The 27,497-nt window shown below is 38.1% G+C and overlaps 2 protein-coding genes across 5 annotated transcripts; one reads left to right on the top strand and one right to left on the bottom strand.

Moving 5' to 3' along the window:
* Positions 1-146: 146 nt before the first annotated feature.
* Positions 147-15,024, bottom strand: dennd11 (DENN domain containing 11). Its single transcript, XM_030135942.1, has 9 exons — positions 14,601-15,024; positions 11,919-12,018; positions 10,450-10,608; positions 6,919-7,072; positions 6,663-6,801; positions 5,204-5,335; positions 4,951-5,101; positions 3,061-3,129; positions 147-2,925 (listed from the first exon to the last, which is right to left on the bottom strand). Exons 1-9 carry the CDS (start codon positions 15,022-15,024, stop codon positions 2,730-2,732), a joined length of 1,524 nt encoding a protein of 507 aa, XP_029991802.1. The 3' UTR covers positions 147-2,729.
* Positions 15,025-16,446: 1,422 nt separating this feature from the next.
* On the top strand, positions 16,447-21,662 carry wee2 (WEE2 oocyte meiosis inhibiting kinase). 4 transcript variants are annotated; one of them, XM_030135941.1, is made up of 13 exons: positions 16,447-16,490; positions 16,959-17,220; positions 17,314-17,347; positions 17,453-17,525; positions 17,893-17,950; positions 18,291-18,460; positions 18,567-18,688; positions 19,041-19,187; positions 19,279-19,371; positions 19,533-19,618; positions 19,723-19,893; positions 19,997-20,145; positions 21,197-21,662. In XM_030135941.1, the coding sequence occupies exons 2-13, from the start codon at positions 16,969-16,971 to the stop codon at positions 21,360-21,362; spliced, it is 1,521 nt and encodes a 506-aa protein (XP_029991801.1). In that variant the 5' UTR covers positions 16,447-16,490; positions 16,959-16,968; the 3' UTR covers positions 21,363-21,662. The 4 variants fall into 4 exon arrangements, with proteins under 4 accessions (XP_029991801.1, XP_029991799.1, XP_029991797.1 ...); XM_030135939.1 differs by having other exon boundaries at positions 16,447-16,486; positions 17,314-17,525; XM_030135937.1 differs by having other exon boundaries at positions 17,314-17,525.
* Positions 21,663-27,497: the final 5,835 nt, after the last annotated feature.

Below are 27,497 nucleotides of genomic sequence, written 5' to 3'. Positions count from 1 at the left end.
AATACAGGATTTTAACTTAAGTAAAGTCAGTAAAGAATTTCAGTACTTCTTTTGCTGCTCGTGACTCACCCACATCATTGTGCAAATAAAGTCATAAGTGTAAAAGGAGATTTTTATTATTAAAGGGAAGTTGAAACAGAAAATGATTAGATAAGACTGACAGTATCAATGTTTTATTTCACAATGGCAGTACAGTGGAATTAACATTTGCTCATGCTATTGAATTCATGTGTACATTACTGACAGCTCTTACAGTGGTTCACATTAGTAAAGGTGAAGATGTCTCAGTTTGTATCAGTGAATACTCTGGATTTACATTATAAACAAGCAGGAACGGTTACACCACTGTACTCGACTGTGTGTGCAATACTTTTGCTTTCTTTGACATTCATTGGAGTGACGTACTGTACAAACAATTTTCTTGAGCTACTGCTGGTACACATTTGTGAAGGACTCCACAAAGAAGGCTTTTTTTTTTTTTTTTTTTTTTTTACAGTGGTGTGTGTTATGTACATTCCCTTTTTTATGTTTAACTTACACCTGTAGAGCAAACACTGACAAATGGGAGAACATAATCGGCCGACAAGTGAACGGACCAGTCAGAATCAACAGTTCTTCCTGTAAAGTCACTGAGAAAGGCTCAAGACTGTGAAATTAATCTTTAGGTAAATACAGCTGATATACATACACACACGTATAAGTCACTTTGCTGTAGTGAATCTGAGAAAATTTCCTTAAGGCCCCATTTAAAAAACAAAGCTTTAGGAACCTTTTTCTTTTGAATACAATGCTCGGTGTACTTTCTTTATTTTCAACCATCCCAGAAATAATCTCAGGAAGTCAAAATACAACGCAAATAACTCTCTAAACGAGTAAATCAGTAGTTCAATGTGGTGAAACAAGCCCTGACAGATAATTCTTGAAAAAAAAAAAAAAAAAAAAGGATCTGACACTGAATTAAATTAACTCTTTAACTTTAGGCTTGTACAAGGAGTCACAACAAGGTCAGAAGCAACTAATCTAATTTTATACACCAAAACATTAGCCTCAGGTGTTTCCAACACAGAAAAATGTACCACTCAGGCTAGCATTAAATAAAACTGTCTGCCGGGGGAATTCAAAGACACTGTTGGCCCATCTCTGGAGTTGGATTCACTGAATGGAAATGTGATGAAAAGGCAGAGAAGAGAAACCCCTCAGCTGAAACAGATGGGGCCTCTTTGTGGATCTGCCAAACAGAGGAGGAGGTACAGCGTCTGCTCAGCTGTCGCCGTGACGTCAGCACATCTCCAAATATGCACAAAGAGATCTTTGTCATCGAGCGACGCAAGCGGAAAGTACATCTTTGAAGTGGATCAACAAGTAAACTACAAACGGTTGTTCATTCATCAGGATCGCAGATGATATATTTGCGGATGAACTAAAAAGGAACAAAAAAAGAATCCAATGACAGCCTGTATATTGCATCATAACACTCATACTTTACCTCCTTTTCTCTAAAACCACTTTCTGGCTCAGACTAGAAACATAAACATAAGACAAAAAGTGTTTAGCATGATCATTGTGTGCATCAGGAAAACAGTCCAGTGTTGGACATGGTGCAGCATCCATGAGAAGTTAATATTAGAACGTCACATTCACTAACAATTAAACACCCTTCACCTGCTGATCATGATAAATTAAACAAATGCAGAACACACACATCTTTTACATCGTGACTGTGACCACAGTTAAATTACAGTTAAATTAACGGACAACACTAACTCGTGTCGAAGGTGCATTAAGGTGAATATTAGTTTTTCCCCATCTCGGCTTCATAATAATCAGCCATCCCCGTTGTAAAAAAAGAGGATATCACATTCATTCAAAATCATTTTGTCGTTTACCTCATCTCTCACTTTCATTTGTGAAGCAAATAGTAAAAACATTAAAAAAGCAGATGATAGTGAGCTCAAATATATATAGATATATATAAAGAAGGCTGATCTGATCATTTCAGTTGACACACAAACTCCTATTGCTTCCTTTTTAAAAGGCAAATAGTGTGGTCAAGAAGCAGGTTTTTACTAATCACAGATGTAGCTTTATGAGAGCATGAAGAACATCTACGAATGATACGACAGCAAGATGTTTCAAATCAGTCCCATTTTTGCACATTATGAAGGCTGTGAGTCTCTGGAGAGGAGAGCTGAAGCACAAAGATCTGAGTCCACCGATAAACCTTTCCAAGTAATATTCTTCCTGATCCGTGACAGTGTCTACGACTTTATTATTGTGACGAGTGAAGTGGAAAAAGACCACTTGTCCTGTATATCTTCATCCAGTGCTTCACCGTTGGCCACAAACACACACAAGCAAAAGGATTTCTGACCAAAACAGTACTGAGTGAGTTAAAATGTGAAGGTTATAAGACAAATGCAGCTGCCGAGGAACACTGTCTGCTAGGCAGGTGTTTATCAGCCACCGGCGTACAGCGTCTAATGTCCACATGACCCGTACCGGCTGGAAACAGTCTCCATAGTTCTGATGAAACACATACAGAGGGAGATAAGACACCCATGAGGGGACAGCAGGCAATAGATGAACTCCCAGGGTGAAGGCAGTGTCTTCAGTGTTTTGGTGTGTGTGTGTGTGTGTGTGTGTGTGTGTGGGCCTTGAAGGCACAAATATCCAGTGGTATCCCAAAGTTCCTCAGTTGGAGGTGGAGGTGGGGGGAAGAAGGAGGGCGCTCAGGGGCAGCAGAGGTTATCTATGACCAGTGTGATGTCAATACCATACACCTCCAGCAGGTCGGCCAGGAAGGAGCGGTCACCCTGGGGATCCAGCCCCATGGCCCTCACGTGCTCAGTGGTGAGGGTGGGATCAGCACTGCCTGCCACCTCCGACAAGGTCTGGAAGATGCGGTTATTCAGCTCCATGAAGAACCTGGGTAAAGACAGGCATGTCAGTGTGGAGCCAGAGTACAATGCAAAGGTAACTTTACACTTGATAAACGTTTTGCTTTGTTTGAGGATGAGTAATGCATGTGCCAGGCTCTGAAAACAGCTGTCAAGGACTCACAGAATGAACAGATCCTCTTCATTGGACGTGCAGTCTCCATCTACCTCCTGTGAATACATCAGCATTTGCCTAGAAAAACAAAGCCACGTCACTCTGTTAACAGTGGACAAAGTTGAAGTGCTTGATTATTTCCATTTTCTGCAGCTTTATACATCTACTCCATTATGTTTCCAAGTCATGTATTACTTTTTCAATCCACAATATATCTCTGACAAGGTTTAGGTACTTTTGAGATGGCAGTTTTCATCCCCTTTTTGTGCAGTGAAAGCCATATGTCTCCAAATGTGTTGATTTTTGTCATCATTTTAGCACTGCCTATCCAAAATAAATCACAATTTTTTTATTTTTATTGGATTGACAATTATAAAATATGTAAACACTCATATGATACATGAATTCAGTTGCCTAATGAAAAAAAGGGAAGAGTATTCTTTGGAAGAGTTACTAAATGTAAGTTATAACATGACAAAAGACTGAAAATGTCTAAAACTATATAACATATGTAAAAAGAGACAAATTATACATTTAAAAAAAAAGGTGTGGGGAGGGCACAAAAATTCCTATTCTATACTTTATACTATCACTAATTTGTCATTTCTTGCATCAATTGGTAGCAAAATGCACAAAAGAATGCACTGAACTGTACACCATATATCAACACAGTACTGTGGCAACAAGAGGTTAATGAGTTCATGTAACAGTATTCATGATTGGCTCTAGCACAAATGCTAACATTTGATTGGCTCTGTGGAAATAGACAAACCGATATTTCGTGCCACAGTACTGTTGCAGTAGCTACTACCATATTACATACATGGATACTCAAAGATGATGTGTGTGGGATAAAGAGCCACTATATCGATATGAAGACCCCTTCTGGTTATGGGTGGGTAATTTACCAATGCTCTAATGTTAGCATTTGATGTGTGATGATGTGATGTGTTTGAAAAAAGGAAATAAAAAATGCAAGTCATAAAAAAAACATAGGATCAATGGCCTTGTAGCTTACCGGCCAAATTAAAAGCTTTGGGAAATGTATCCAGATGCCATTTATTATCACCCAGTTCTGTGTATTTATTATATTACAGAAATAGCCCATGTTTTGGTCATATTCCAATGAAATCTGTAAAAAATTCAAATTCCAACTTGATATCATTGATACTTACTGATTTATTGTATCAATCCACTTCCTATCTGTTATAATGGGAAAATTTTCCAAAGTCGCACCAAATCCAGAATCAGATCCGGATCGAAATAATTCCAAAACCTTGTGTTGACATCATCATAAAGAAGCTGTATACCAAGTTTGAAGTCAATCCGAACTGTAGTTTCGGAGAAGAAGACAATTGAAATTTTTTCCCCATAAGAGCCCATGTTAAATTTTCCGTAAGTTCCCGGATCCAGAAGAAGATCCTGATCAGCATGTGGACATTATGTTTTGGTCATCTCCCCATCAGGGCTGGACTGTAGAAATTTACACTGGATATCATTTATATTTACTGAGTTATTGCATCGATCCACTTCCTATCTCTTATAATGGGGAAATTTTTCAAAGTTGCACCAAATCTAGAATCAGATCCGGATCCAAATAATTTCACTAACTTTTATTGACATCATCATAAAGAAGCTGTATACCAAGTTTGAAGTCAATCGGAATTGTAGTTTCGGAGAAGAAGATGATTGAAAGTTTTGTAACGGACGACAGACGGTGACGACAGACGACGACAGATGACAACACCGGACGCCGCATGATGACAATAGTTTACAGCCTGTCAGCCGGTAAGCTAATAAAAACCCAAAACTAAAGTAATCCAGTGCATGTTATGAAACAGCTTGGACAATGATGTGTGAGTTGTGTACAACCACCATGTTGTTTTATTAAATAAATACCTCTGCTCAGTCAGTTTCCTGTACTTTTCTTTGTCTGCTGCGTTCACTCTTAGCAGCGGCTGCAAATAACTTCTGTGCGTTTTCACATTCTGGTTATCAATGTAGACGTCATACAGCTCCTTTTTTTCCTCAAAAATCTTTTCTGTGGTGCCTTGCAAAACAGAGAAAATATATATATGAGAGTTAATTTTCCTTCGGTTGCAAAGGTTTGGTTTTTCAAGCTCATGAGAAATGAGTAAAGCTTCACACTCACAGGCTACATAGGACAGCTCTGTTTCCAGGGCAGTGATGTCAGCAATGTTGATGTAGAAGAAAGGCCGTAATTCAGGAACAGAGACACCGATTCCAGGTAGAGAGACATTGGCCAAGCAGCAAAGGCAGTACACTGAGGGAGAACAAGAGGTCATTGATGAAAATATCTCCATGGACACGGCTAAAAGACCACACTTACAGGGTTAGTGCTTTTATTGGATCCAGATCTGTTTATGTGGGATATAAAAAACCCCAATAGAGCACAGTACATAGGCACAGATCAGCCATAACATTCTGACCTCTGACAGGAGAAGTGGTCATAATATTGATTATTTCATTACAATGGGACTTTACACTGGATAGGACATAGCAGCAAAATGAGCAACATAAGGAGCTGAGGGACTTTGACCAGGTCCATATTGTAACGGTGATGATTGGGTCAGAACACCTCCACAACTGTAGGTGTTGTTGGATGTTCCTGGTCTGCAGTTAGCACTGACCACAAATGGACTAAAGAGGGACATCCCAATATCAGGATAACTGAGTATCTGTGGAAGGTGTTGGACAAATAAATCTGATCCATGGAAGCCCCACATCTAGGCCTCAGGTGAGAGCTGTTTTTTTTTTTTTTTTTACACTTAGTTTTTATTATTTATCTTTTTGTCATACAGAACATAACAAAAAACAATGAGCAACAGATAATAGTCACAGTCTAATAGTTTAGGTTACAGTTATGAAATGGCAATCAAGTAACCGAATTAATTATTTGCTTGTTTTTTATTAATCAATCCATTTGCCCCATCTTATTATGTAGAGTTCAGCTCTTACTTCTAATTTATAGTGTACAGTGTATAGTGTTTGCTCTTATGCTATATTTCTCTTTACTCATTTTTGCTGTGGTTTTTATATTGTTATGTGTGTTGAATGTGTGTCATGCTGCTGCTACAGCATAATTTCCCAGTTTGGGATATAAAATCAATCAATCAATCAATCAATCCATCCATCCATCCATCGCAGCCTCAGCATAAATGTTAATCTCTCTATTTTGTGAATTTCAATGGGTCAGAGCTGTTTTTACAGAAAAAGGGGAACCTACACAATAGAAGACAGGTGGCAACATTGTTCTACCCCCATAGATGTTCGATTGGTTGAGATCCTGTTGTTCTTTAGATACTTTTGGTGGCTTTCCAACCACTTTACAATAGGAATGAACAGCAAGATCTGGAGATGATCTGACCATCACAATTTCTCTCTTGTCAAAGCTGATCAGATTCCTACTCCTATTTCTAACACATCTACCTCAGAGGCTAAACACTGACTTGCTGCCTAATATATCCTACCCACTGTCAGGTCCTATTTTAATGAAATAATTCAAATTAATACCTCAGCAGTAAGAATGCTATGGCTGATCACTGTACACAAGATCAGTGTGTTTAAACGTGTTCGTTTAAGCTTCTCACCTCTGTAGCAGACCACGCCTACAGGTGGAGGGGAGAAGATGAGGAGACGTTTCCTCAGCAGAGCAAACTTCCACAGCACCATTATGTGCTCGCCAAAAAACTGGATGAACTGGGACATGCAGCCAGCGGGGTGGGTGATCTACAAAGAAGCAGACAGTGATTAATGCGTTTCCTTGCACACATTGTCTGGGCATACTTGCCAAAATATCCATGCCAGAAAAACAATATGGCAGTGTGTGCTTTGTTGCTCTCAGACCTTCATTTCTGGATGCATGCAGCGGTTGATGTTAGTTACACTCCAAGTCGGGCAAGCAGTGACCAGGCCGTTTCCTGTGGGAGGAAGGACGGCCTTCTTATCCTCGTAGAAGGCCTCTAGTGGAGAATACTGGCCTGGACACTGCAGCTGATGTCTATAAGGAAACAGTGACAAGACATGAAGATGGAAGAACAACAGAGGTCATTTGAATCTCACCTTTCATATTCTCTGTTTCAGTGATTCTCAACTGGTGGGTCGTGACCCAAAAGTGGGCCGCAAACCCGTTTTCAGTGGGTTGCGGGCCTTTGCCTGGGCAAAAAAATGTTACAAAACAAATCCTGTGCTTTGTTTTTTATGGAGCGGAATGCCATCCATTTACTCTCCCCAACAGTAGGTGGCGGTAATGCACTGTAATGCTAATAATTTATTACCATGATAATTTTGTTTTTTTTTAATCCAAGGATCCCCATTAGTCTCAACCAAAGTAGAGACTATTCTTCCTGGGGTCCATTCCAAATATTAAAGTATTACAATTTTTACATTTACTATTTATTTATTTATTTAAATTTAAGGATCCCCATTAGTCTCAACCAAAATAGAGACTATTCTTCCTGGGGTCTATTCCCAATATTAAAGTATTACAATTTTTACATTTACAAAGCAATTTTGTAAATGTATTGTGCAGCAAGAAAAGAAGACCTACAAGTTTCTATTCACATCATGAACAAAACTCAAGTATGATGCTGACTACATCAGATATAGTTTTATTTACATTGAGGACAAAAACCTCAGTGTGTTTAATGCTTCAATCAGTGACTGAATGCACTTTTACTTTTTAACTGAGAGCACTTTTTAATTTTGGTTAAAATGTACCTAATTTAGTGTTAAAGGGAATATTTCCATTTTTAGCATCACCACCTGCTGGTCATTTTGGTTTATCATTAAACTTGTCATCTCTGTTGGCATACTGTGATAGTCTGTATTTTATCAGTTTGGGTTGTTGCTTGTCTTTGAGGGGTAATAGTGGGTCCCAAAGCCAGACCAGTTGAAAATCACTGCTCCATTTAATTTCCACTATATGAGGAATTAAGTATAGATATTTTTTGTATTAATTGCAAAATCAACGGTATAAGTAACTGCTTATGTCATTCAAACTCTGTGATTTTGACAATTGCTTGTTCATTTAAAGCCACCATTAACACAGATACCATATTCTACTTTAACTTCATGCTCACATTTAGCACTGCAACTCACACTTACTTCAGTATTGATTATTGTGCTCATTATCAACAGTTTTCTTGTATAAAAAGGAAAAAAAACAACAGCCCCTTATGTAGCCTCAAGGAATGTTTTCACAGAGGCTTTCATTCCAAATCCTGAAGATGTTACACTGACAGGAACGAGAAAGAAATAAACCAAGTAAATCACATTAATGACATTTTAAAATGAGGTCATTCATGGATTTTCTTGAAATACTTCATGTGGAAACTTCTATTAAGTTCATGGGACCTTGCAAAATCCTGAAGCTCTACTCTGAATCCTTTTTTAGTTGTAAACTGTTGAAGTTTGTGCCTCTGAGCTAAATTTCATCATTAATATGCATGTGTATTCTCAGCTTCACTAATTCCTTATTTTTTACTGGACTGAGATGAAATTCATACTATCCAAGAAACACCCTCAGGACAAACTAAAAATCAATCCAAGACAGTACTTTTTGAAACACAAATAATTTGTAATTTTAATAAATTCCCATTTCCACTGGTTTTCACTGTTTGACAACCAATTTAGACTCTTCATAGGACTGATATATTTTATTACATCTACAAGTTATTCAGATCTGCATAAAAAATGGACCACTACTGATTTTGCTAAATGTACAATCAGGTCCGTAAACAGCACTATGCAAAAGTTTTAGGTCAACATGAGGTTTGGTGTTTTTGAAGGGCTGAAATGAGCATATATATTTATTTCTCCTTCTCTTTTCTTCCGATACAATAAGAAAATACAGGAAATATGTGTACAGCCTTAAAAGACACACAAAAAACTGAACTAAAGGGGTTGTAAAGATTAAATTAACTATTTAAAGCAGTGTCTTTCAATCTTTTTTGAACAAACGCCCACTAACGGCATCAGGAGCCTCCTACCACCCCCTCATCCCTGAAAAAAAATTGCGACCACAACGGACCTGTTTGCAGAGGATGTGGTGGTGGTTTATATAGCTCAGTAGGTAAACCCCCCCCTCACCTCATCATTGGCCACCTGATGCCCCCCAAACACAAATTTGTGGGGAGGGGGATCAGTAAAATACTATCATAATAACCCCATAAATTCTCACAACTCCAAATTTTTCTCTTTATAAATGTAAACATTTTCATGTCATTTTACTGTATTTACACTGAAACAAACTATCATTTCAAAAAAACATGAATAACGTGAACAAATATGGACATTTTGAAACGTCTGAAGTGCAAGTTTACCAATATTCTGCCTGATATTAAATGTTTTGTGTATTTGTTAATCCACTATGATCTATAAATTGTAATTTACATATGTGAATGATAAACTGAGACATAATATTGTTAAAATTGCATTTAGTTTTTCTTCAGAAATTTCAGTTTGTTCACGTTATTCATGTAGATTTAAACATTTTCATCGCATAATTTTACTTTTTTCGCTCTAAAACATAGAGGAAAGTTTGGAGTTGACATTATTTATATATCATTATGTTAATATTTCACTAGTCTGGCCCACTTCAGATCAAATTTGAACTAAAATGAGTTTGACATCCCTGATCTAGGCAGAGAAAAGGATAAAAGACCACGGAGGACACAATAAATAATAATTTTATCTGCTGAAACTGTTTGGTTCTTATTTGTGTGTGTGCGCCAATCAAAACTCTACACATATTTTCTGCATATTTCTTGTTAGAAAGAAACACACGCCCATTACAACACTGCAAAAACAACAAAGCTAAAGGCTGCCTTAGACTTTCATGCAGTGTTGTTTATGTGAAGTATTTTCACACTAAGTTATCTGCTTATATCTGCAGAGAAACTGTAAAGCCATTAGTAACCACACACAAACCACAGCCTTAATTATCACACTCTATTCAGATTCATTCAGGTCACCACCACATGCAACCTCAAACATCAGATGTGTGTGTCTTACATTTAATACATAGTCAATGAGGAGATAAGCTTTGGTGTGACAGCCCGTGCAGAAGAGGAGAACCGCTGAAGAGGCTGTCAAGGTTTTCTTTTCCTTCCATGCTAACACTTCATACAAAAAACCGCATGGAAACAGGCTCTTGTGACGATAGCTGTTACTGGGATTCTGGGTTCATGTTTAATAGATGAGAACGTTTTAAACAAAGGACCGATGAAAAACAGGAGAAACATAAAGAGAAATCTGTGAACACTCCTGTTAGGGTGAGAAGTAAATGTGGTAAACAGAACACAAAGGTGGAGGAGGCGGGAGGGGGGGGTGGGGGGGTGGAAAAACAGGACTCAAACACACAGCGCGCCTTATTACCTGACTTGGTTCTCCAGGAAGTGCATGTATCGGTAAAGAAGGGTGTAGGACGGAGACAGGATTCCCACTGACTTCATCCTCGCTCCTCTCTCCAGCTCACTCTCCACAGGCATGTTAGCAAAACAGGCCAGCCCGAAGTAACAGCCTTTACGGAAATATCTGCACAAAGGCAAAGCAAAATTGGAACGGTGCTTTTTTTAAACACATCTGTACACCTAAGACTGGGTAATAAAACTGGAAAATTATGTTGTGACTGTTTCTTTTGTAGATCAGCATCTAGGATTATTGCAATATAATTGTATATAATAGTTTTCTTCTTGTCTTTAAGTTTTTGTCTTATTTACCTTCTCAAATAAAAACCTAAATCCTTCAATGTCATTGTACATCATGGTGATGAAATATTTTATAATCATAACTGTTTCGAATGTTCTACCTCTAGATGTGTGACATGTTCTGTTTAGTGTTTGTCATGTCTGATCAAACAGAATAATTTAAAGTCACGAATAACTGTTTTAGGGTTATTTTTGGTTTTTTTTGTTTGTTTTTTTTTGTTGTTTTTTTTTTTTTTACATCACTTTGCTTCTGTTTTGTTGCCTTTTATGTCATTTATGTCTAGTTGCTTCTTTTATCTTGTTATATGTTTTACCTTGTTTTCATTTTGTTATGTCTTAAACATAATTTTCATCTTGTAGCATCTTTTACATTGTTTTTATCTTGTTACATCTTTTAGCCAATAGTTCAAGGCTTATAATAACCATCAGGTTTCTTCAAAATGCAACTCAGGACCAAACATCACGAATTAATCATTTGAAAGTTTCATATTGACTGACATAAAAAGTGTACATAGGTTTTTTGGTCATACCACCCAGTCCTACACTAAGCGGCCACTTTATTAGGTACACCTTGCTAGTTCTAGGTGTGCCTAACAAAGTGGCCATGAGAGTATATGATATTTCTCCAGCCCATCTTCTTCAAGGTTCGATGTGTTGTGCATTCAATGATGCACCTCTGCTTTCTTTAATTGTAACCAGTGATTATTTGAGTTCCTATTTCCTTTCTATAAGCTCCAACCAGTATGCTCATTCTCCTCTGACATCTGGCATCAACAAGGCATTTTCACATATAGAACTGCAGCGCATTGGATGTTTTCTCTTTTTTGGATGATTTTTTTTGTAAACTCCAGAGATGGCTGTACTTGAAAATCCACATAAATCAGCAGTTTCTACAGCTTTTCACCTTTCTCAGTCACTTAAACCACCTTTCTTCCCCATTTTGATGCTAGGTTTGATCTTCAGTAGATCATCCCGACCTTGTTTATATGCTGAAACGCATTTCATTACTGTCATGTGATTAGTCTATGAGATGTTTGCAGTGGAAGACTTGTACCTAATAAAGTGGCCGCTAAGTGTGAGGCTTTTTTTAATTTTTTTTTTGTAACTGGTGGGAGTGTGCGAACGCAGTGTACGTACATAAAGTCATTGGTGATCCGGTGGGAGCCGCTGGCCATAGACTTGAATTCAACTCCGTCGAGGTTGATGTCGTGAGGCAAACACCACTCTACCATGTTCCCTGTAGGTCACACAGATGAACATACTCACAAAAACTGCAGTGTAGTAACTTCCCCCACTGTTATGTCTTTCATTTTTACTTTCCCCCCTGACCACTTCCTCTAATTCTGCATATTTACTCTTGAAATGAGAGGTGAAGGACAGAGGAAGCACTGAGTCAGCTACTGTAACCATCTGACACTGGTCCGTACTTAAAGCACTGTGTTCTTCCTGTTGTGTTGTGAACATATATTAGTTACACATTTGATCTGTTCACAGCACTTCAGGCTTCAATATCACAGTGTGTTGACAAATGATACCTTGAAAAACTGAAGAGCTGTATAACACATTTTATTTCTAATGGTCAGTAAGGAATACCCCAGGTTTCCTCGCTGTAATTTGGATTTTATTTCTTTTATAATAAGATCTTAAACTGGGGAAGAAGAAAATACTGATCTAGACACACGTTATACTACTTTCTCTTTTGATGCATTATTAATAGGTGCCAAACGCTAATATTTTCATCATAATCTTAGGTTCTTGAGTGTGTTTTTAAGCAGCACCAAGCAAAGACTCTACATTCTTTCTCCATCTGTTCATTCTAAGGGCTTTTTTTCAACAGGTTGACCAATAGTTTTTTTAAAGGGTGACATAATAAGAGTCTGGAGCGGAAAAAGCACCAATTTAACCCTTACCCATCTAAACAGCCACCGGCAACTAAAAGCATCTACTAATTTTAAATGTTTAATATGTGTTGGACCACTAATCGTATGCAACATGCAAATAATTCAGGTATAATCCAGGCTAATTCAGGCTTTTCATCATCATCAGATATGACCAGTTTGGATGTTCAAAGGCTACGTAGTGAACATATCATTGATTCACCAATAAATCACACGTGGCATTGGTTGTGGACACTAATTTTTATGCTCAGTTAATGATATACTTTGCTCAAAGGTCACATGTTCTTCATTTTAACCCATAAAGACCCAGACATCCACCGTTGACCAAAAGCATCTACTGATCTAAACTGTTAATCCACTAATCCTATCAATACATGTAAATAATTGGTGTAAAATGCAGTTTGTCATCTTTACATGGTCATCAGACATGACCCATTTAGATGTTTAGAGGCTCCGTAGTGAATGTGGAAACACAGTCATCTACTACAACATTGATTCACCAGTATGGAGACACTTGTTTTTATGTTCAGTTAATGATAGATTTTACTGAACAAGTCACTTTTTCTTCTTTTTTCTGTTTTGATATAATAACCTCTGACTTCACTCTGATCTTTTATGAACAGCCACATGATCAGTGAATTAAACATAGGAAAATACATGATTTTAATTGGAAAAAATGCTAATTCAGAAGAAAATATTATAATAAATGGTGATAACTCATTTAGGAAAGGTTAAATAGAGAGAAAAATTCATTTGGGAAGTGCGACAAGTTACACTGTATAATACTGTTGAATTAAATCTGAGCTTTAATGAATGAATCGACATCACAGGTGTCAAACATGCAGCCCGGGGGCCAAATCCGGCCCGCCATAGGCTTCAATCTGGCCCGTGGGATAAATTTGTGAAATGCAAAAATTATACTGACGATATTAACAATCAAAGATGCTAGAACAATTTTAGTTCAGGTTCCACGTACAGACCAATTTGATCTCAAATGGATCAGAGCAGTAAAATATTATAATAAAAACCTATAAATAATGACAACGCCACATATTTCTCTTTGTTTTAGACTAAATAAATAAATAAAATTACATGAAAATGTTTACATTTACAAACTATTCTTTCACAAAAAGTGTTAATAACCTGAACAAATATGAACAACCTTAAATGTCTTAAAAGAGCTAAATGCAATTTTTAACAATATTCTGTCTGTTACTAAATGTTTTGCGTATTCGTAGATCCACTGTGATCTTGTAATGAACCTGTGTAAATGATCAACTGAGGCAGAATATTGTTAATACTGGGCTTGTTTTTGTTAAAAAATATCAGCTTGTTCATGTTATTCCCATTTTTAAGGAAACTTTGTAGACATAAACATTTTTATAATGTCACTTTACATTTTTCCACTGTTATTATTTTACTGGTTTGACCCAGTTGAGATCATATTAGGGCAAGTGTGGCCCCTGAACTAAAATGAGTTTGACACCCCTGATCTACATGGTCAGTAAATTAAATATAAGGAAAATACCTGATTTTCACTGAAGAACAAAAATACAGTTACTTAGGAAATGTTAAATTCATTTAGGAGTCATCACAAGAAAAACTGTCAGTCTTTAAGGGTTAACATCTTATAATATCCTCCCAAGACCCAAGGAAGTAAAAGTTTTTTGCCTATTTTTACATTAAATAATTGTCTTTTTCCACCAGTAATCTTAACATTTATAATCATTATTAAGTCCTTAGACTGCAGCAGCATATCTCCAGCCCCAGCCCAGCCCTCACTTAGTATGCATACACTACTGCAGATTTAACAGATGACAAGAATGAGATTATAAGAAGATACCATACCATGAAATACTATCAGATGAAACTTAGTGCGCAGTTGTTGTTGTATAAATGATCAGAAGCCCCTCCTGCTCACCTGATCTGGTATCAAAGGTAACCACGAACACAGCCACGATCTGATCCTTTTCCTCCCATTGATCTCTGACAGACAGGACGGGGAAAAGAACATTCCGGTCCGGGTGATCCCTCCTGTGCCCGGACGGATCGGTGGTTCTCGGACGGCCCGGGCTTCCGTCCCCGCTGGGAACAACAGCTGTTACAGCCTTGTTGTCGGTCGGGCTGAGGGTGGCGGGGGTGGCGGTGTCTTCGGCGGGGCTGCTCCACCCTGTGCCCGCCGCAGTGCTGGCAGGTGGACGCTTCGGCGGTTGCGAACTTTTCTCCGCCGGTGTGTCTTTCTCCGGTGCGGGCGGCGGCTGTGGTGGTGGAGCCGCCTGGTTGGGATCTGGAGGTGGGATCTCCTCCCAGTCCAGCAGCGGGGCTCGGTCCGACTGCTCCACCATTGGTGCTGCTGCCGCTGCGGCTGCGTCTGTGGAGTCTGGACGGGAGAAAAAAAAACAACACCCAATCCGCCGTGGAGTGCGCTAAACACGCGTCTGTGGACTGATCATGATTTCCTGCCGCTCGCGGGGTTGTTTTCTATCTATTTGTAAGCGTGTCACATCCACGGACGGGGCTGCTTTTCCTCCTCCTGCCTCACTGTTTTGATGACGTCACCGACTTCCGCCCACGTGTCTACATTACTATTTCATGCAGTGACCTATTTTTTGTTCAAGGCTATTTACTCTGGCCAACACTATAGATACTTTTACACGAAATTTTACAATGCTATTAAAATAATGTAAATTGGACTTTTTGTGTCGATTTGGTTCAGTTTTGCGAAATTAAAAAAAAAAAAAAAAATGGCGTAAACTGTCTCATTTTATGGTTTTTAATGTAAATTCTTAATGTACTGTATGTCTTTGGGGAAAATGCTTTTTTTTTTTTTTTTATTGTCATTGTTATTTTTGTTTTGTTTATTTTTTTCAGTTTCATCACAATTTTAACCCTTTTTTTTTTATTTATTGTGTACTGATTCGATTAATTTACAACTGTAATGTATTATTAAGATATAAAAAATATATATTATCGAGTAAAATACTCCTTAATGTCATTGCAGATATTAAGGAAATCCCTTTTAAAAACTCATTTATTTTAGACTGCTTTTAATGTTTAATCTTAATGTTTAATGTTTAACTGTTTTATATTCATATACCTGCCTTTTGCACCTGCTTTTAATCTGGTTTTGATATGTCTGTTTCTGTTTTTATCAGCTGCATGTAAAGTGTCTCGGAGTTATATGAAAAGCGCTATACAAATAAAATGTATTATTATTATTATTATTATTATTAGTATTATTATTATTATTATTATCATTATTATTATTATTGCAACACGTGCAACGTAAATAAAGTGACATCCAGGACAGAAAAAAGGATCAAATAAAAAAATTCTACAATAATTTGATAAAACAGCTTAAAAAAAATAATGTTTTTTTTTTTTGTTTTGTTTTGTTTTTTTGTTTTTTTGTTTTTTTTTTACGCTATTAATCGTCTTGAGCAGTGATTCAGTTTTATTTATTTACCTTTTTTAAAATCCTATATTTACTCATCATTTTAACATTTACCTGAGTTTTATGGATATTCTTTGTATAATACTTTTTCTCAGTCTGATTTTGTAGTGTTATGGCATTAAAATGTTTTGTTTTTTTTTTTTTTTAATCTACAATATCATATGATCAAAGGTAAAGCCATATGAATGTAGTTATACAATTAATTTCCGCTTCAGAATCATAAATCAGGTGCGCGTGTACTATTCAGCCAATCAGAGAGCTAGAATTTAGCGGATAACTTATTTAAACAGGAAATAATTTACATATACGGTGACCAAATTCAAGCGTGGAATTGGGAATGTGGAAGGAGTCGTGTACGTGAGTATACATGTTAAGCATACACGAATGTTTTATTACTGCGTTTAAGTATACACTAATGTTCACATTTACATATATTTGGAGCCTTTGATGAACCTTCTGATGTGTGTGACGTAAAATAACGTGACAGTAGCGCGTGCTTTCGTTTATCCTGCTAACTTAATGGATTAAATTAATGGCGTAAGAAGACAAATTACAGGACTAACGAGTGCAGAAAATCGGTTGAAACTGGATTCAACAACAAAGTTCCTCATTTCTTGGAATGTTGTAATGCCTTAGAATTTAGTTTTATTATCTGATTTTATATTATGCTGTTGTTCAGAAAAGGGCTGGGTAATATAAGACATTCATCACTTCCTTCTGCTTTCTTTCAGTCATGGAATCTGTAGTTTGGTGTTACCGTGTGTTATTTGGTTTGTGAAACTGGAATGAATGTCTGAATTCTGAATCTAAACCATTTACATTCAGCCCTTGAAGCATGGCGATGTTCGAAGTGATCAGCCAGAAGCTGGACTTCTCTAGCTGTGAAGAGGAAGGAAACAGCAGTGACAACAGTTCAGATGACTTGTCCTACAGGATCCTGAGCTGGAGCCCTGTTTATGGGACCCCCAGGGTGAAATGCCACAGAAGCCGGATCAACACCCTGTCCTCCCCTTTACAGTGCACCAGCCCCATACCTTATGCTTCCTGGAGGAAACTGAGGCTGTGCCACACTCCGAGCACACCCAAGGTGAGGAACAGGTCAGACTCATTGTCCTTTTGTTTGCCCATGTGGCCTTGGGTTGTTTTTCAAAGTGAATTGTACCTTTTCTCCACCTTGTAGAGTCTGCTGTCCAAGTCATCTCAGCCTTGCTCCGGTACTAAGATAAGTTGTCCTCAGAGGACCCTCCGTTTTGGCTCAGCACCTGCAAACTTCATCCAGGCGCCATATGTCAATGTGAATCCTTTTACCCCTGATACAGTACATAGGACCAACCAGCAGCAGTGTAAGAATAATTGCAGAAATGATGATGATGATGACGACTATGGGCGCAGGTACCTAATAATTAACACCATGTTCTGGAAATTGAACTCCACTGATGCCATATAGAATATTCACAACACATTTTGTTTTTTTTAATCAAGTGGAAGTTTCTGTTTAGACAACTATCATCAGCTGTACAGAATATCTTATATTACAAGGAAATGAATCCAGTTATTTTGATATCTATATCAAAATACAGTACTAGCTATTTTTATATGCAAACATTTCAGTTTCTTTATTGGCAGAGATTGAAATTGGTTTAATGGCATAATGACTGAATACTGAAACTTCAGTTTTTAGTGCCCAAATACAGAGGTGTGACTTTTTGTCATACTTTTGAATATGTACAGTAAAGATCTTTTTCCTTTTATCTTTCAGAATCAAACACAGTCTAACGTCATCTGAGGAGGATGATGAAGCGTTTCTCCCACCAAAGGTACAACTATTTTTATCAGTGCATTGTGGTGAATAACCCTCCCACTCAGATGCGTTTGATATGATTTCATCATCAGGCTCTGTCATCTTCGGCTGCCTACTCTTTTGTTTTGTCCAAAATAACATGTTGTCAGTCCTACTTCCGGACTTTCTCTAAGGAATCTCCAATGAAAGAAACCACTTTGCTTGTGGAAGCACAGCCATATTTGGTATCACATCTAATAAAAACGTGGTTCTCTCATTGGCTGTTACCAAATTGAAGCTTGAGCGCTCTGACGTTTGTTCCGTCTTAAGAGATGCTCTTGTTTAAACACGAGGCTCTCCGTCTGTTTATTTGGCAGAGACGAGCTGTTGAAGCTTTCATGCTGTCACGGTATGAGAGTGAGTTCCTGGAGCTGGAGCGCATTGGCGTGGGCGAGTTTGGGGCAGTTTATAAGTGCGTGAAGAGGCTGGACGGTTGCCTGTATGCCATAAAACATTCTCGTCGACCCCTCGTGGGCTCTGCCAATGAGTGAGTCAGCAACGCGGTGATCTGTCAAGTCATACATGCCAACATTCTTGCACAGACCAGTCCACTCTTTGAATTAATAGTAACAAAACACTTGATGTCCTTTCAGGCAGCTGGCCCTGAAGGAAGTGTATGCACATGCTGTTCTTGGACACCATTCACATGTTGTCCGATATTATTCAGCCTGGGCAGAGGATGATCACATGATTATTCAGAATGAATACTGTGATGGTAAGGAGTAATATCAGGAACACAGTGAAGGTAATTCTTAATGGATTACAATTGGAGATGAGCCAATATATCTGCTAATATCTGCCTTATTGACAGCTATCGACAAATAAGAGGACATGTCACTGATGACAGAGGCTGACGTATATCTGTTATCTCAAATATATTTTCATAAAGTTGCCTGCTTGATAAAAGATAAAGTGATGAATTGATGAGACCGAGGGGGGAAAACTACCGACTATCAGCCAAGTAGTTATTATAAACAATGATACTGGCCCAGATTTTCACAAGCAGTGCTGATTCTAGTAGAATATGGTTTTGTAAACATGATGTTGACCTGCTTTGTCTGAACCAGGTGGAAGTTTGAGTGATGCCATTGTGAAGAAAGAGGTGCAGGGTGAGCTGTTCTCAGAAGCAGAATTGAAAGACCTGCTCTTACAAGTGTCCATGGGTCTAAAATACATCCACAGCTCAAACCTCGTACACCTGGACATCAAACCAAGTACGTCTCACCGAGCATCAGTTTGCATTTCTGATATTGGTATGAAACTTTCAACTCTTTGGCATTGATAGTTTGTTCCAACTGCTTGTAGGCAACATATTTATTTGCTACCGTCCAAGCAAAACTACAGCAGGTGAAGGGGAGAGTGATGAGGAAGATGAAGCTGGAGTTATTTACAAAATTGGTATTTTTTTTTTTCTGGTTGTATGAAACCTCACTCTTGCAAAATACATTTTCAATGTCAACTAGTCTTTTTTTCCTGGTTAAATAAAAGATGATGGCGATGATAAATTGCAGCCTTTTAATCTAATAATGCCAGTTTGCTTTTTTTTTTTTTTTTTTTAGGGGATCTGGGCCACGTTACGTCAACTAACAGTCCTCAGGTTGAGGAGGGGGACAGCCGTTTTCTGGCCATTGAGGTTCTGCATGAGGTAAAATTTTGTTACCTTTTAGCATGAGCAAAAGTTGTGTTCGGGTCTGCTCCAATATCATATATAGATTTATTTTGCATTGTTCTTAATTTCTGTCTTACCAGGATTATAGTCACCTCCCCAAGGCTGACATCTTTGCTCTGGGTCTTACGGTTCTGCTGGCAGCCGGCGCCCCTCCACTTCCTCAAAACGGAGACGAATGGCATAACCTTCGAAAAGGGCAACCACCCAAACTTCCACAGGAGCTTTCATCTGAGTTCATGGCGTTACTTCAGGTACTTTAAAGATGTTATGACTTTCCTGCCGTGAATACATATACATTAACTTTCATATTAATTTCTTGCCAGTCAAAAAGAAAATACTTTTTTTTTTCTTTAGTCAACACTGGATCCAGACCCAACAAAGCGGCCGTCTGCAAGGGAGCTCTGCAAACACACTGTCTTAAGGGAAGAGAGTTCTACAAAGCTCGCTGCTCAGCTACGCAAAGCGCTCAACGTAGAGAAGTTCAGGACAGCCATGCTCAAAAAGTAAGACGAACATTAAAGCTCCATCTGGTAGTCTGGATTACAAGCCACATAAAAAGCTACTTTCCCCAGGCATTAGGATTTAAATGCATGTTTTAGGATTTGACCAAACTTCATAGAAAATTGAATGTTGCTTTTAACATGGCCTTGAGTGTTAACTTTAATGCACTGAAAAACAGAGTTACTGCTTATTTCTATTTAACTTATTACCTATATTAACCTACTTGTCCACTGGCGACCAAAATCCTCTACTGATCAGCTAATCCTATCAATACTTACAAATAACTGAGGTAAAATGCAGTTTCTCAGCTTTCGTAGTCATCAGATATGACCTGTTTGGACGTTCAGAGACTCCGTAGTGAACGTGAAATCAAAGTCATCATCTGAAACATTGATTCACCAGTAAAACCCATGGAGTTTGATAAATAACTGGATTGAGATGTTTGTTATGTTTTGCTGAAAAAGTCACTTTTTACCTCCATCAGGAGGTATTGTGATTGCTTTGTGTGCGTGCATGTTTGTTTGCTAGCAAGATAACTCCAAGTTATGGATGTATTTTCATGAAATTTTCAAGAAATGTTGATACTGGCACAAGAAAGATGATTATATTTTGGTGGTGATGTGGGGGGGGCACAGGGGCCCACTGATCTGCCTTGGCGGAGGTCTGCATTCTGAGTGCTTTTCTTGTTTTCTTTAATTTTTCTGTTTTGCTATAATTTATTCTGAGCTTCAATGAACATCTACATGATTAGTGAATTAAATGTAGGAAAACCTGATTTCCACTAAAAATGCTGAGGATAACATTATAATAAATAGTGATAAATTGCTTAGGGAAGAAAAAATCATCATTTGAAAGTTTCACAAATGTTTCAGAAGAATTTCCTTTCAGGTTTTATCCTGACCCTCAATTACATAACTATGACCAATAGATGGTGCACTTCTACATTTAATTGATGATATTCACATTGGGTTAATCAAGTGGGTTTTGGAGTCTTAATTCTTATTTTTATGCTCAGTAATGGCATTAACCCCATGTGCATTTCCCTCTTTACAGAGAGCTTCAGGAGGCTCGTCAGGCAGCGCTGTCACCCAAACAGATTATTGATCCTGGATTGGAACCCATTGCTAGGAGGGAGTCCCTACCTGGATCAGGCAGGAGGCTTGTTGGTAGAAGGGCGGCACGATCCATGAGCTTTGGTTGCTCGGGTTATGGAGTCTGAAGAGGCTATGTTAAGCTTCTCTGGTTATCTTTCAGCAACCGGTTTGTGGTAGAAGTGCATCATCTATACACATGAAAACAGCAAAACAAGTTTCCTCTTAACAGCAATGGTTCTGAGCCTCAGACAGAATGTGATCATGATGACTTTCTCGAGTGACTATTACTCCTAGAGACACGCGTACTTGACCAGTCAAGGACTTGTTTTTAACTGTAAATAAAATTTTTAGCATTTTGTTCAGTGGCATTCTTTTTTTTTTCCTCACTGACCAGACTCCTATAGTTTTGTTTTTACTGTGCAAAGGAGGAAATAAACAGAACACAGGGGCTGTTACAAAAAAACCACAGCAGGGACTTTCCTATGGATTATTTTTGTTATCTGAAGCTGCACAGTGACTTAACGTTGACCATTCTGAGGAAAACGGTGAAAGTCAAGTGTTCAAGCCTTCTTAGAGAAATCTTATGATGGTATTGTCAGAGTTTCACATTAATTTAGTAAGTGAGGATACTAGAATAATAAATAATAAGTCACTTGGAAGTTTTACAATATTTTCCTTTCAGGTTTTATTATAACTTCAGTGTTGTGTTACTTGATTATGGAAGCCGAGCAAAATTCCAAGTTACATCACACAAGGTTCAAGGTTACTTTATTTATACCCGTGGCTAGATTTGTTTTGCAGACAAAGTGATTGCTTTGGCATTACAACAAAACATACATTGAAAAAAGACAAACACAAAACTCCAAGCTCTCACTCACTGCCGGTTGCTGCGTGCGCATGCGCCCAACAGTCTGACATCTGCTTTAAGACAACGGATATCACTTTCAGCTTTGTTTTCAGTAATAGTACATGATAGTCATTTCCATACTTCCTGTGTAACTGCATCATTACGCTCCGTTGGCTCCACCTACTCTCGGATAAAACCCCGCTACAGAAACATCTGGTGTTTTTTTTTTTTTTTTGATGCTTGGATTCTTACTGTTAAGTCGTGGTTTGTACCCTCAGTCCGATGGCGCACCTTTGAAGAAGCAACAAGTTAGCTACTCGGCTAATTCAGGGAGCTAACAGAACTGTTTTAGGAGTCGCCTGTGCTGTGAGTAAGTGTGTGCAAACCGGTAAACTATTGGATGCTCATTAGTTTGAGCGGTCACAAGTACCGGTTTTACCTTTGCTAACTTCAGCTAAGTTATTATCTTATACAGTTCACTAAGCTAACTGCTAACTTACTTTAGCTTTACAAAGTTTAGCTTCTTGCTAGCTAGCTCACTTGTCAGTTGTAAACTTAGCTAAACAAGCTCATTTTTGAAGGGTTTTAGTAAAGGAATTTATTAGTTTCCTCTTGTTTGTATTGTTATGCCGAAAACTGCATCCCCAGCCGAGGGTGATGTAGTTTTCGACAGTAGCTGTTTTTATAGTTATATATTTTGTGTGTTAGCTATTTAAGATTTAACGTCTGAAAGTTTTATATACCTATACAGTTTGCACATTCTTTAATATTAAACGATAAAAAAAAACATAACTGCAGTGTCTTACAATATTATTAATTACTTAATTGCTACACAGCTATGATGGTGTTAAGAGGTTGGATAATTCACAGTTAATTTCATACCCTACAGTCAAAAAGAGAAAAATTAAATGAACCAGGGTGAGCAGGGAGCATTTATCAGCAAATTGTGACTGGGTGAATTTGGTGCACATTGTCCTCTTCATGGCTGACTTAGGAAGGGGGAGCAGTTTTCGGCACAACAGCATGTATTACCTGAGTGGATTAGATGTGTTTTTTATTTTAAATTTAAGCTCATGATATCTTGCAACTCTATTAACAGGATTTGTGGTCATCGATGGAAACCTCAGGGCACAGCGCCTTGGTTCTGTGGACGTTCCTTCAGGCAGATTCCGGAAATTCGGAATACCGCGAAGAACTTCGGTCCCTGGTTAAAGACATCAGCTGCAATGGACCAAGGGTTGTCTATGACCAGGGCAATACAGACCTGGAAAGTGATGGTTACCTGGAAAGTGATGGCCACCTGTGCAGTAACATCTCCCTGTTAGTACAAGACATAGCGCCTTTAGTGGATGTGCAGTTGCTTGGTAAGATCATTAAATCATTCACTTTTAGCTGAATTTAATTATGTTACGAGCATTCAGATACTGAGATAATGTTGAAGTTGGCCTGAAAGGTAATTTTATAGGGTAAACACTGGCTGATGCAGGGAAACCGCCAACTTTATTACAGTCCAAAAGTCTAGTCATTGACATCTGATATGTTGTTTGCACTTAACAATGTCATGAAAGTGAAACTAGGAAACCACAGCTATCTCAGTAGATGTGATTCAATAAAAGGTGTTATATTTAGGTGTAAATGTTAACGCATGTATAGATTTTCAGTAAACTTTTCTTTCTCATCATCTCTGTTGAATTCAGATGCTCTAAGTAGCCTGGTGATGTTTTGACTTTCTTGTTTTAGTGGACCATGAAGAAGCAGCAGCAGTTCCTCACTTTTAGCTGAATTTAATTATGTTACCAGCATTCAGATACTGAGATAATGCTGAAGTTGGCCTGAAAGGTCATTTTAAAAAACACTCGCTGATGTAGAGAAACCCCCAACTTTATTACAGTCCAAAAGTCTAGTCATTGACATCTGATATGTTGTTTGCACTTGATCTGACATGAAAGTGAAACTAGGAAATCACAGTTATCTCAGTTGATGTGACACAATTAAAGGTGTTATTTTTAGGTGTAAATGTTAACACATTGTATAGATGTTCAGTAAACTTTTTCTTCTCTTGTCATCTCTGTTGAATTCAGATGCTGAAAGTATCCTGGTAATGTTTTGACTTTCTTGTTTTAGTGAACCGTGAAGAAGCAGAAGCAGTTCAGCGGGTTGCAGAAGAATTGAGACAAATAGCAGCTCAGCTTGAACACAGTGTGGTTGCAAATGCCACCCAAAGCCTGAGTAACAACCTGCGAACATCCCCCACTGACGTATGTTTGCTTGGATTTCAGTTTCTCTTTTTTTTTGTACTGCTGCATTGTTTCATGTTTTCTGTTGCAATTGGGTTCTGCAAATGCAAATTATGAATACAAATTGAAAAAATGTAAATTAAAATGTATCTTGCAGATAGTCTGTAAAATGTCACACAAGATATCACTGAAAAACAGAATATTAATGCTGTCTAGTCTTACACAGGGTTACATTGTCATTCCCAAGACTAAACATACTCATTATTCTGCAGCAAATATGATGCACCCTTGCTAAATAAGGGATGTGCTGTTTGTTTTTGCAGTAACTTTTATGTATATGTTCAGATAAATAATTCAGTCTTGGATAAATGTATTGGTTAATAGACCAGGATCAAACATGCTGCTTGCGGGTTAAAACCAGCCCACCAAAAGGTCCCATCTGGCCCATGGGATAAATTTGCAAGGTGCAAAAATTACACTGAGGATATGAACAGTCAAGGGTGTAAAATTAATTTTAGCTTAGGTGCCACATACAGACCAATATGACCTCAAGTGGATCAGACCAGTAAAATAATAACACAAGAACCTATTATTAATGTCATCTCCAAATATTTCTCTGTTTTGGTGTGAAAAAAGTATAATCACATCAGCAAACTATCCTTTCACTCAGGCATTTTTGGAAATTTTGTTGCAAAGTGCATTGTGGGAATGTGAATTCCACACGGCCACAGTATAGCCACAGCAGCAACAAACACGGAAACTGCCTCATTGCTTCTTGCTGCTGCGTGAATTCCCATTCTCATAATGCACTTAGCAACAAAATTTCCCAAAAAGCCCCAGGTGACATATCAGTTTAGTATGTAAGCAAACGGCTTGTGATGGAGTACACTTTGAAGTTGTTCACCAGAAAGGAAGTGATTCTGGTGTGTTGGCACAGAAAGATTTATAGATTAGGGATAAGGAGGGTATCACTCAGGTTTTACAAATTTGAAGAAAAGTTAGTGACAGTCATAACGCAGCTTTAAGAAAAATAAGTGGAATTGTAACATGATGCTTCAGCTTATTATTCACACGTGCGTTACAACTTACAGATCACATTGGATCTACAAAGGCACAAAACATATGGTAACAGACAGAATAGATTATCTTCAGTGTATTTTTTGCACTTCAAATTCACACAGGCCAGATTGAACATTGGTGGGCTGGTTTTGGCCCACAGGATACATGTTTGACACCCCTGGACTAAGGTCTTAATAAAGATACTTAAGTTTACAAGACACCTAAGCCACATAACAATCAAGGTCTTTACAGATGCAGTTTACTAATTATCCTTTTTGTCTGTTGTCTAGCACTGGAAGGACCTCCTGAGACAGGAAGTGGAGAACGTGCTGAGGCAGGGAGTGGGTCTGGAGCACCTAAACCAGGAGCGAGTCTTTGTGGCCCTCACTTTCACCCTTGTAAAGCGAGTGTGTGAGCAGGCTCCTGTGTTCCTGAGAGGCCTGTTCAACTCAGCACTGCAGTACATCATGCCTGGAAACACTAGGTGACTTCTGAGTAGCAAAATGACATGAAGAAAACTGAACCTGAGACCCAAAGAGTAATCAATGAAGGAAAAAGTAGCAGAGTTGGGTTGCACAAGTAATGCAATCAATTAAAGTGAAGATAAATGAGAAATGAGTTTACAGTCACACTAAAAACCACTGAAAAAGGAAGGTTGACTTTGTGACATCTGATTATTTCTTTCGTTCCAAATATAATGAATGTTAATTTTGTTGTTAGTGTTCATTTTTCTTGTTTTTTTTTCTATACACATCATCCATGTAACTTGAATATCTGTTTATTCCTATGAATAAACGTCTCTAAAGAAACAGTTCCATGACATTAAGCTTTATGTAGCTGGGAAAAAAAACACATCAAATACTTCTGAAATTAAGTGAATGAACAGAGCATGTTGACAGCATAGACATTCTCAAATTGTTTTTTTTTTTTTTTTTTTATTTTCATCTCAAACAGTGTATCGTAGGAAACTGAAGGTACAAAGTGTCACATCGGGACCGTTTGACATCCATCCAGCTCTGTACTTTAATGTTTCCCTTTTGGAAGCAGACAGTAGGTTGAGTCCACGGGTACTTGCTTTTGACACATCCACATCAGAAAACAGCCATTTACATATTTCCATAGTGACAGATTACAAAGTCTCCAGATGCTTAAGGAGAAAATATATAAGTAGTCAGGCAGCAGCAGTGAGGGCAGTTGAGTGTCACTTCTACTTTGAAACGGCCAGAATTTTCCTCGTTTACCCATTTATGAAATTGTGTTGGAGTCTGTTCCACAATAACAATATTCCAGTAACCCCATACAACACTTCTGCTCACAAGTGATTTTGCAAATCCTGCTAACATGATCATGTCATTGCATAATAGCACACAAGGGTGGCTGTGTCTACGGAACATTTACTTAATCAACAGTATTGTCCAGTGGAAGTTTAAAAAAAAAAACAGGCTGATGCTTTGATTGTCACAGGGCCAATTCTTGGGTGTGGGAGGTAAGACTAGAGTTTTAACTTAGTGAGCTGGAGGGCTATGGTTACAACAGGATGGAGGTCAGGTGTACTCGTTACTGGAACACAAAGGTAAGATAAGGAAATAAACTGTAGATAAAAGAAAGAATCCTGTTTTAAGTTCAAGTTTTGCCTGAGGAGGTGCTTCAGTGAACTATCAACATTACCAGGAAGACTGAACTCACTACAAACCATGCAGTCACAATCCATCTCATATGGTTGAAGTAATACCACTGAAGCGTGGTACACGTGTAAGAAGTGACAGACATAATCCCGTTGAAGTACAATGTAACGTAAATGTAGAAAAGAATATTAAGTAATTTCATACACCGGGATCTCCAATGCATTTGTTGAACAATAAGTGTACAGGGTGGGGAAGCAAAATTTACAATGAACATTTAGTTTTTTCTCAGCAGGCACTACGTCAATTGTTTTGAAACCAAACATATATTGATGTCATAATCACAGCTAACACTATTATCCATACCTTTTCAGAAACTTTTGCCCATATGAGTAATCAGGAAAGCAAACGTCAAAGAGTGTGTGATTTGCTGAATGCACTCGTCACACCAAAGGAGATTTCAAAAATAGTTGGAGTGTCCATAAAGACCGTTTA

This window comes from Sphaeramia orbicularis, chromosome 6, assembly GCF_902148855.1.
Source record: "Sphaeramia orbicularis chromosome 6, fSphaOr1.1, whole genome shotgun sequence".
NCBI classification, from domain to species: domain Eukaryota; kingdom Metazoa; phylum Chordata; class Actinopteri; order Kurtiformes; family Apogonidae; genus Sphaeramia; species Sphaeramia orbicularis.
This window is presented reverse-complemented; position numbering and strand designations above follow the sequence as displayed.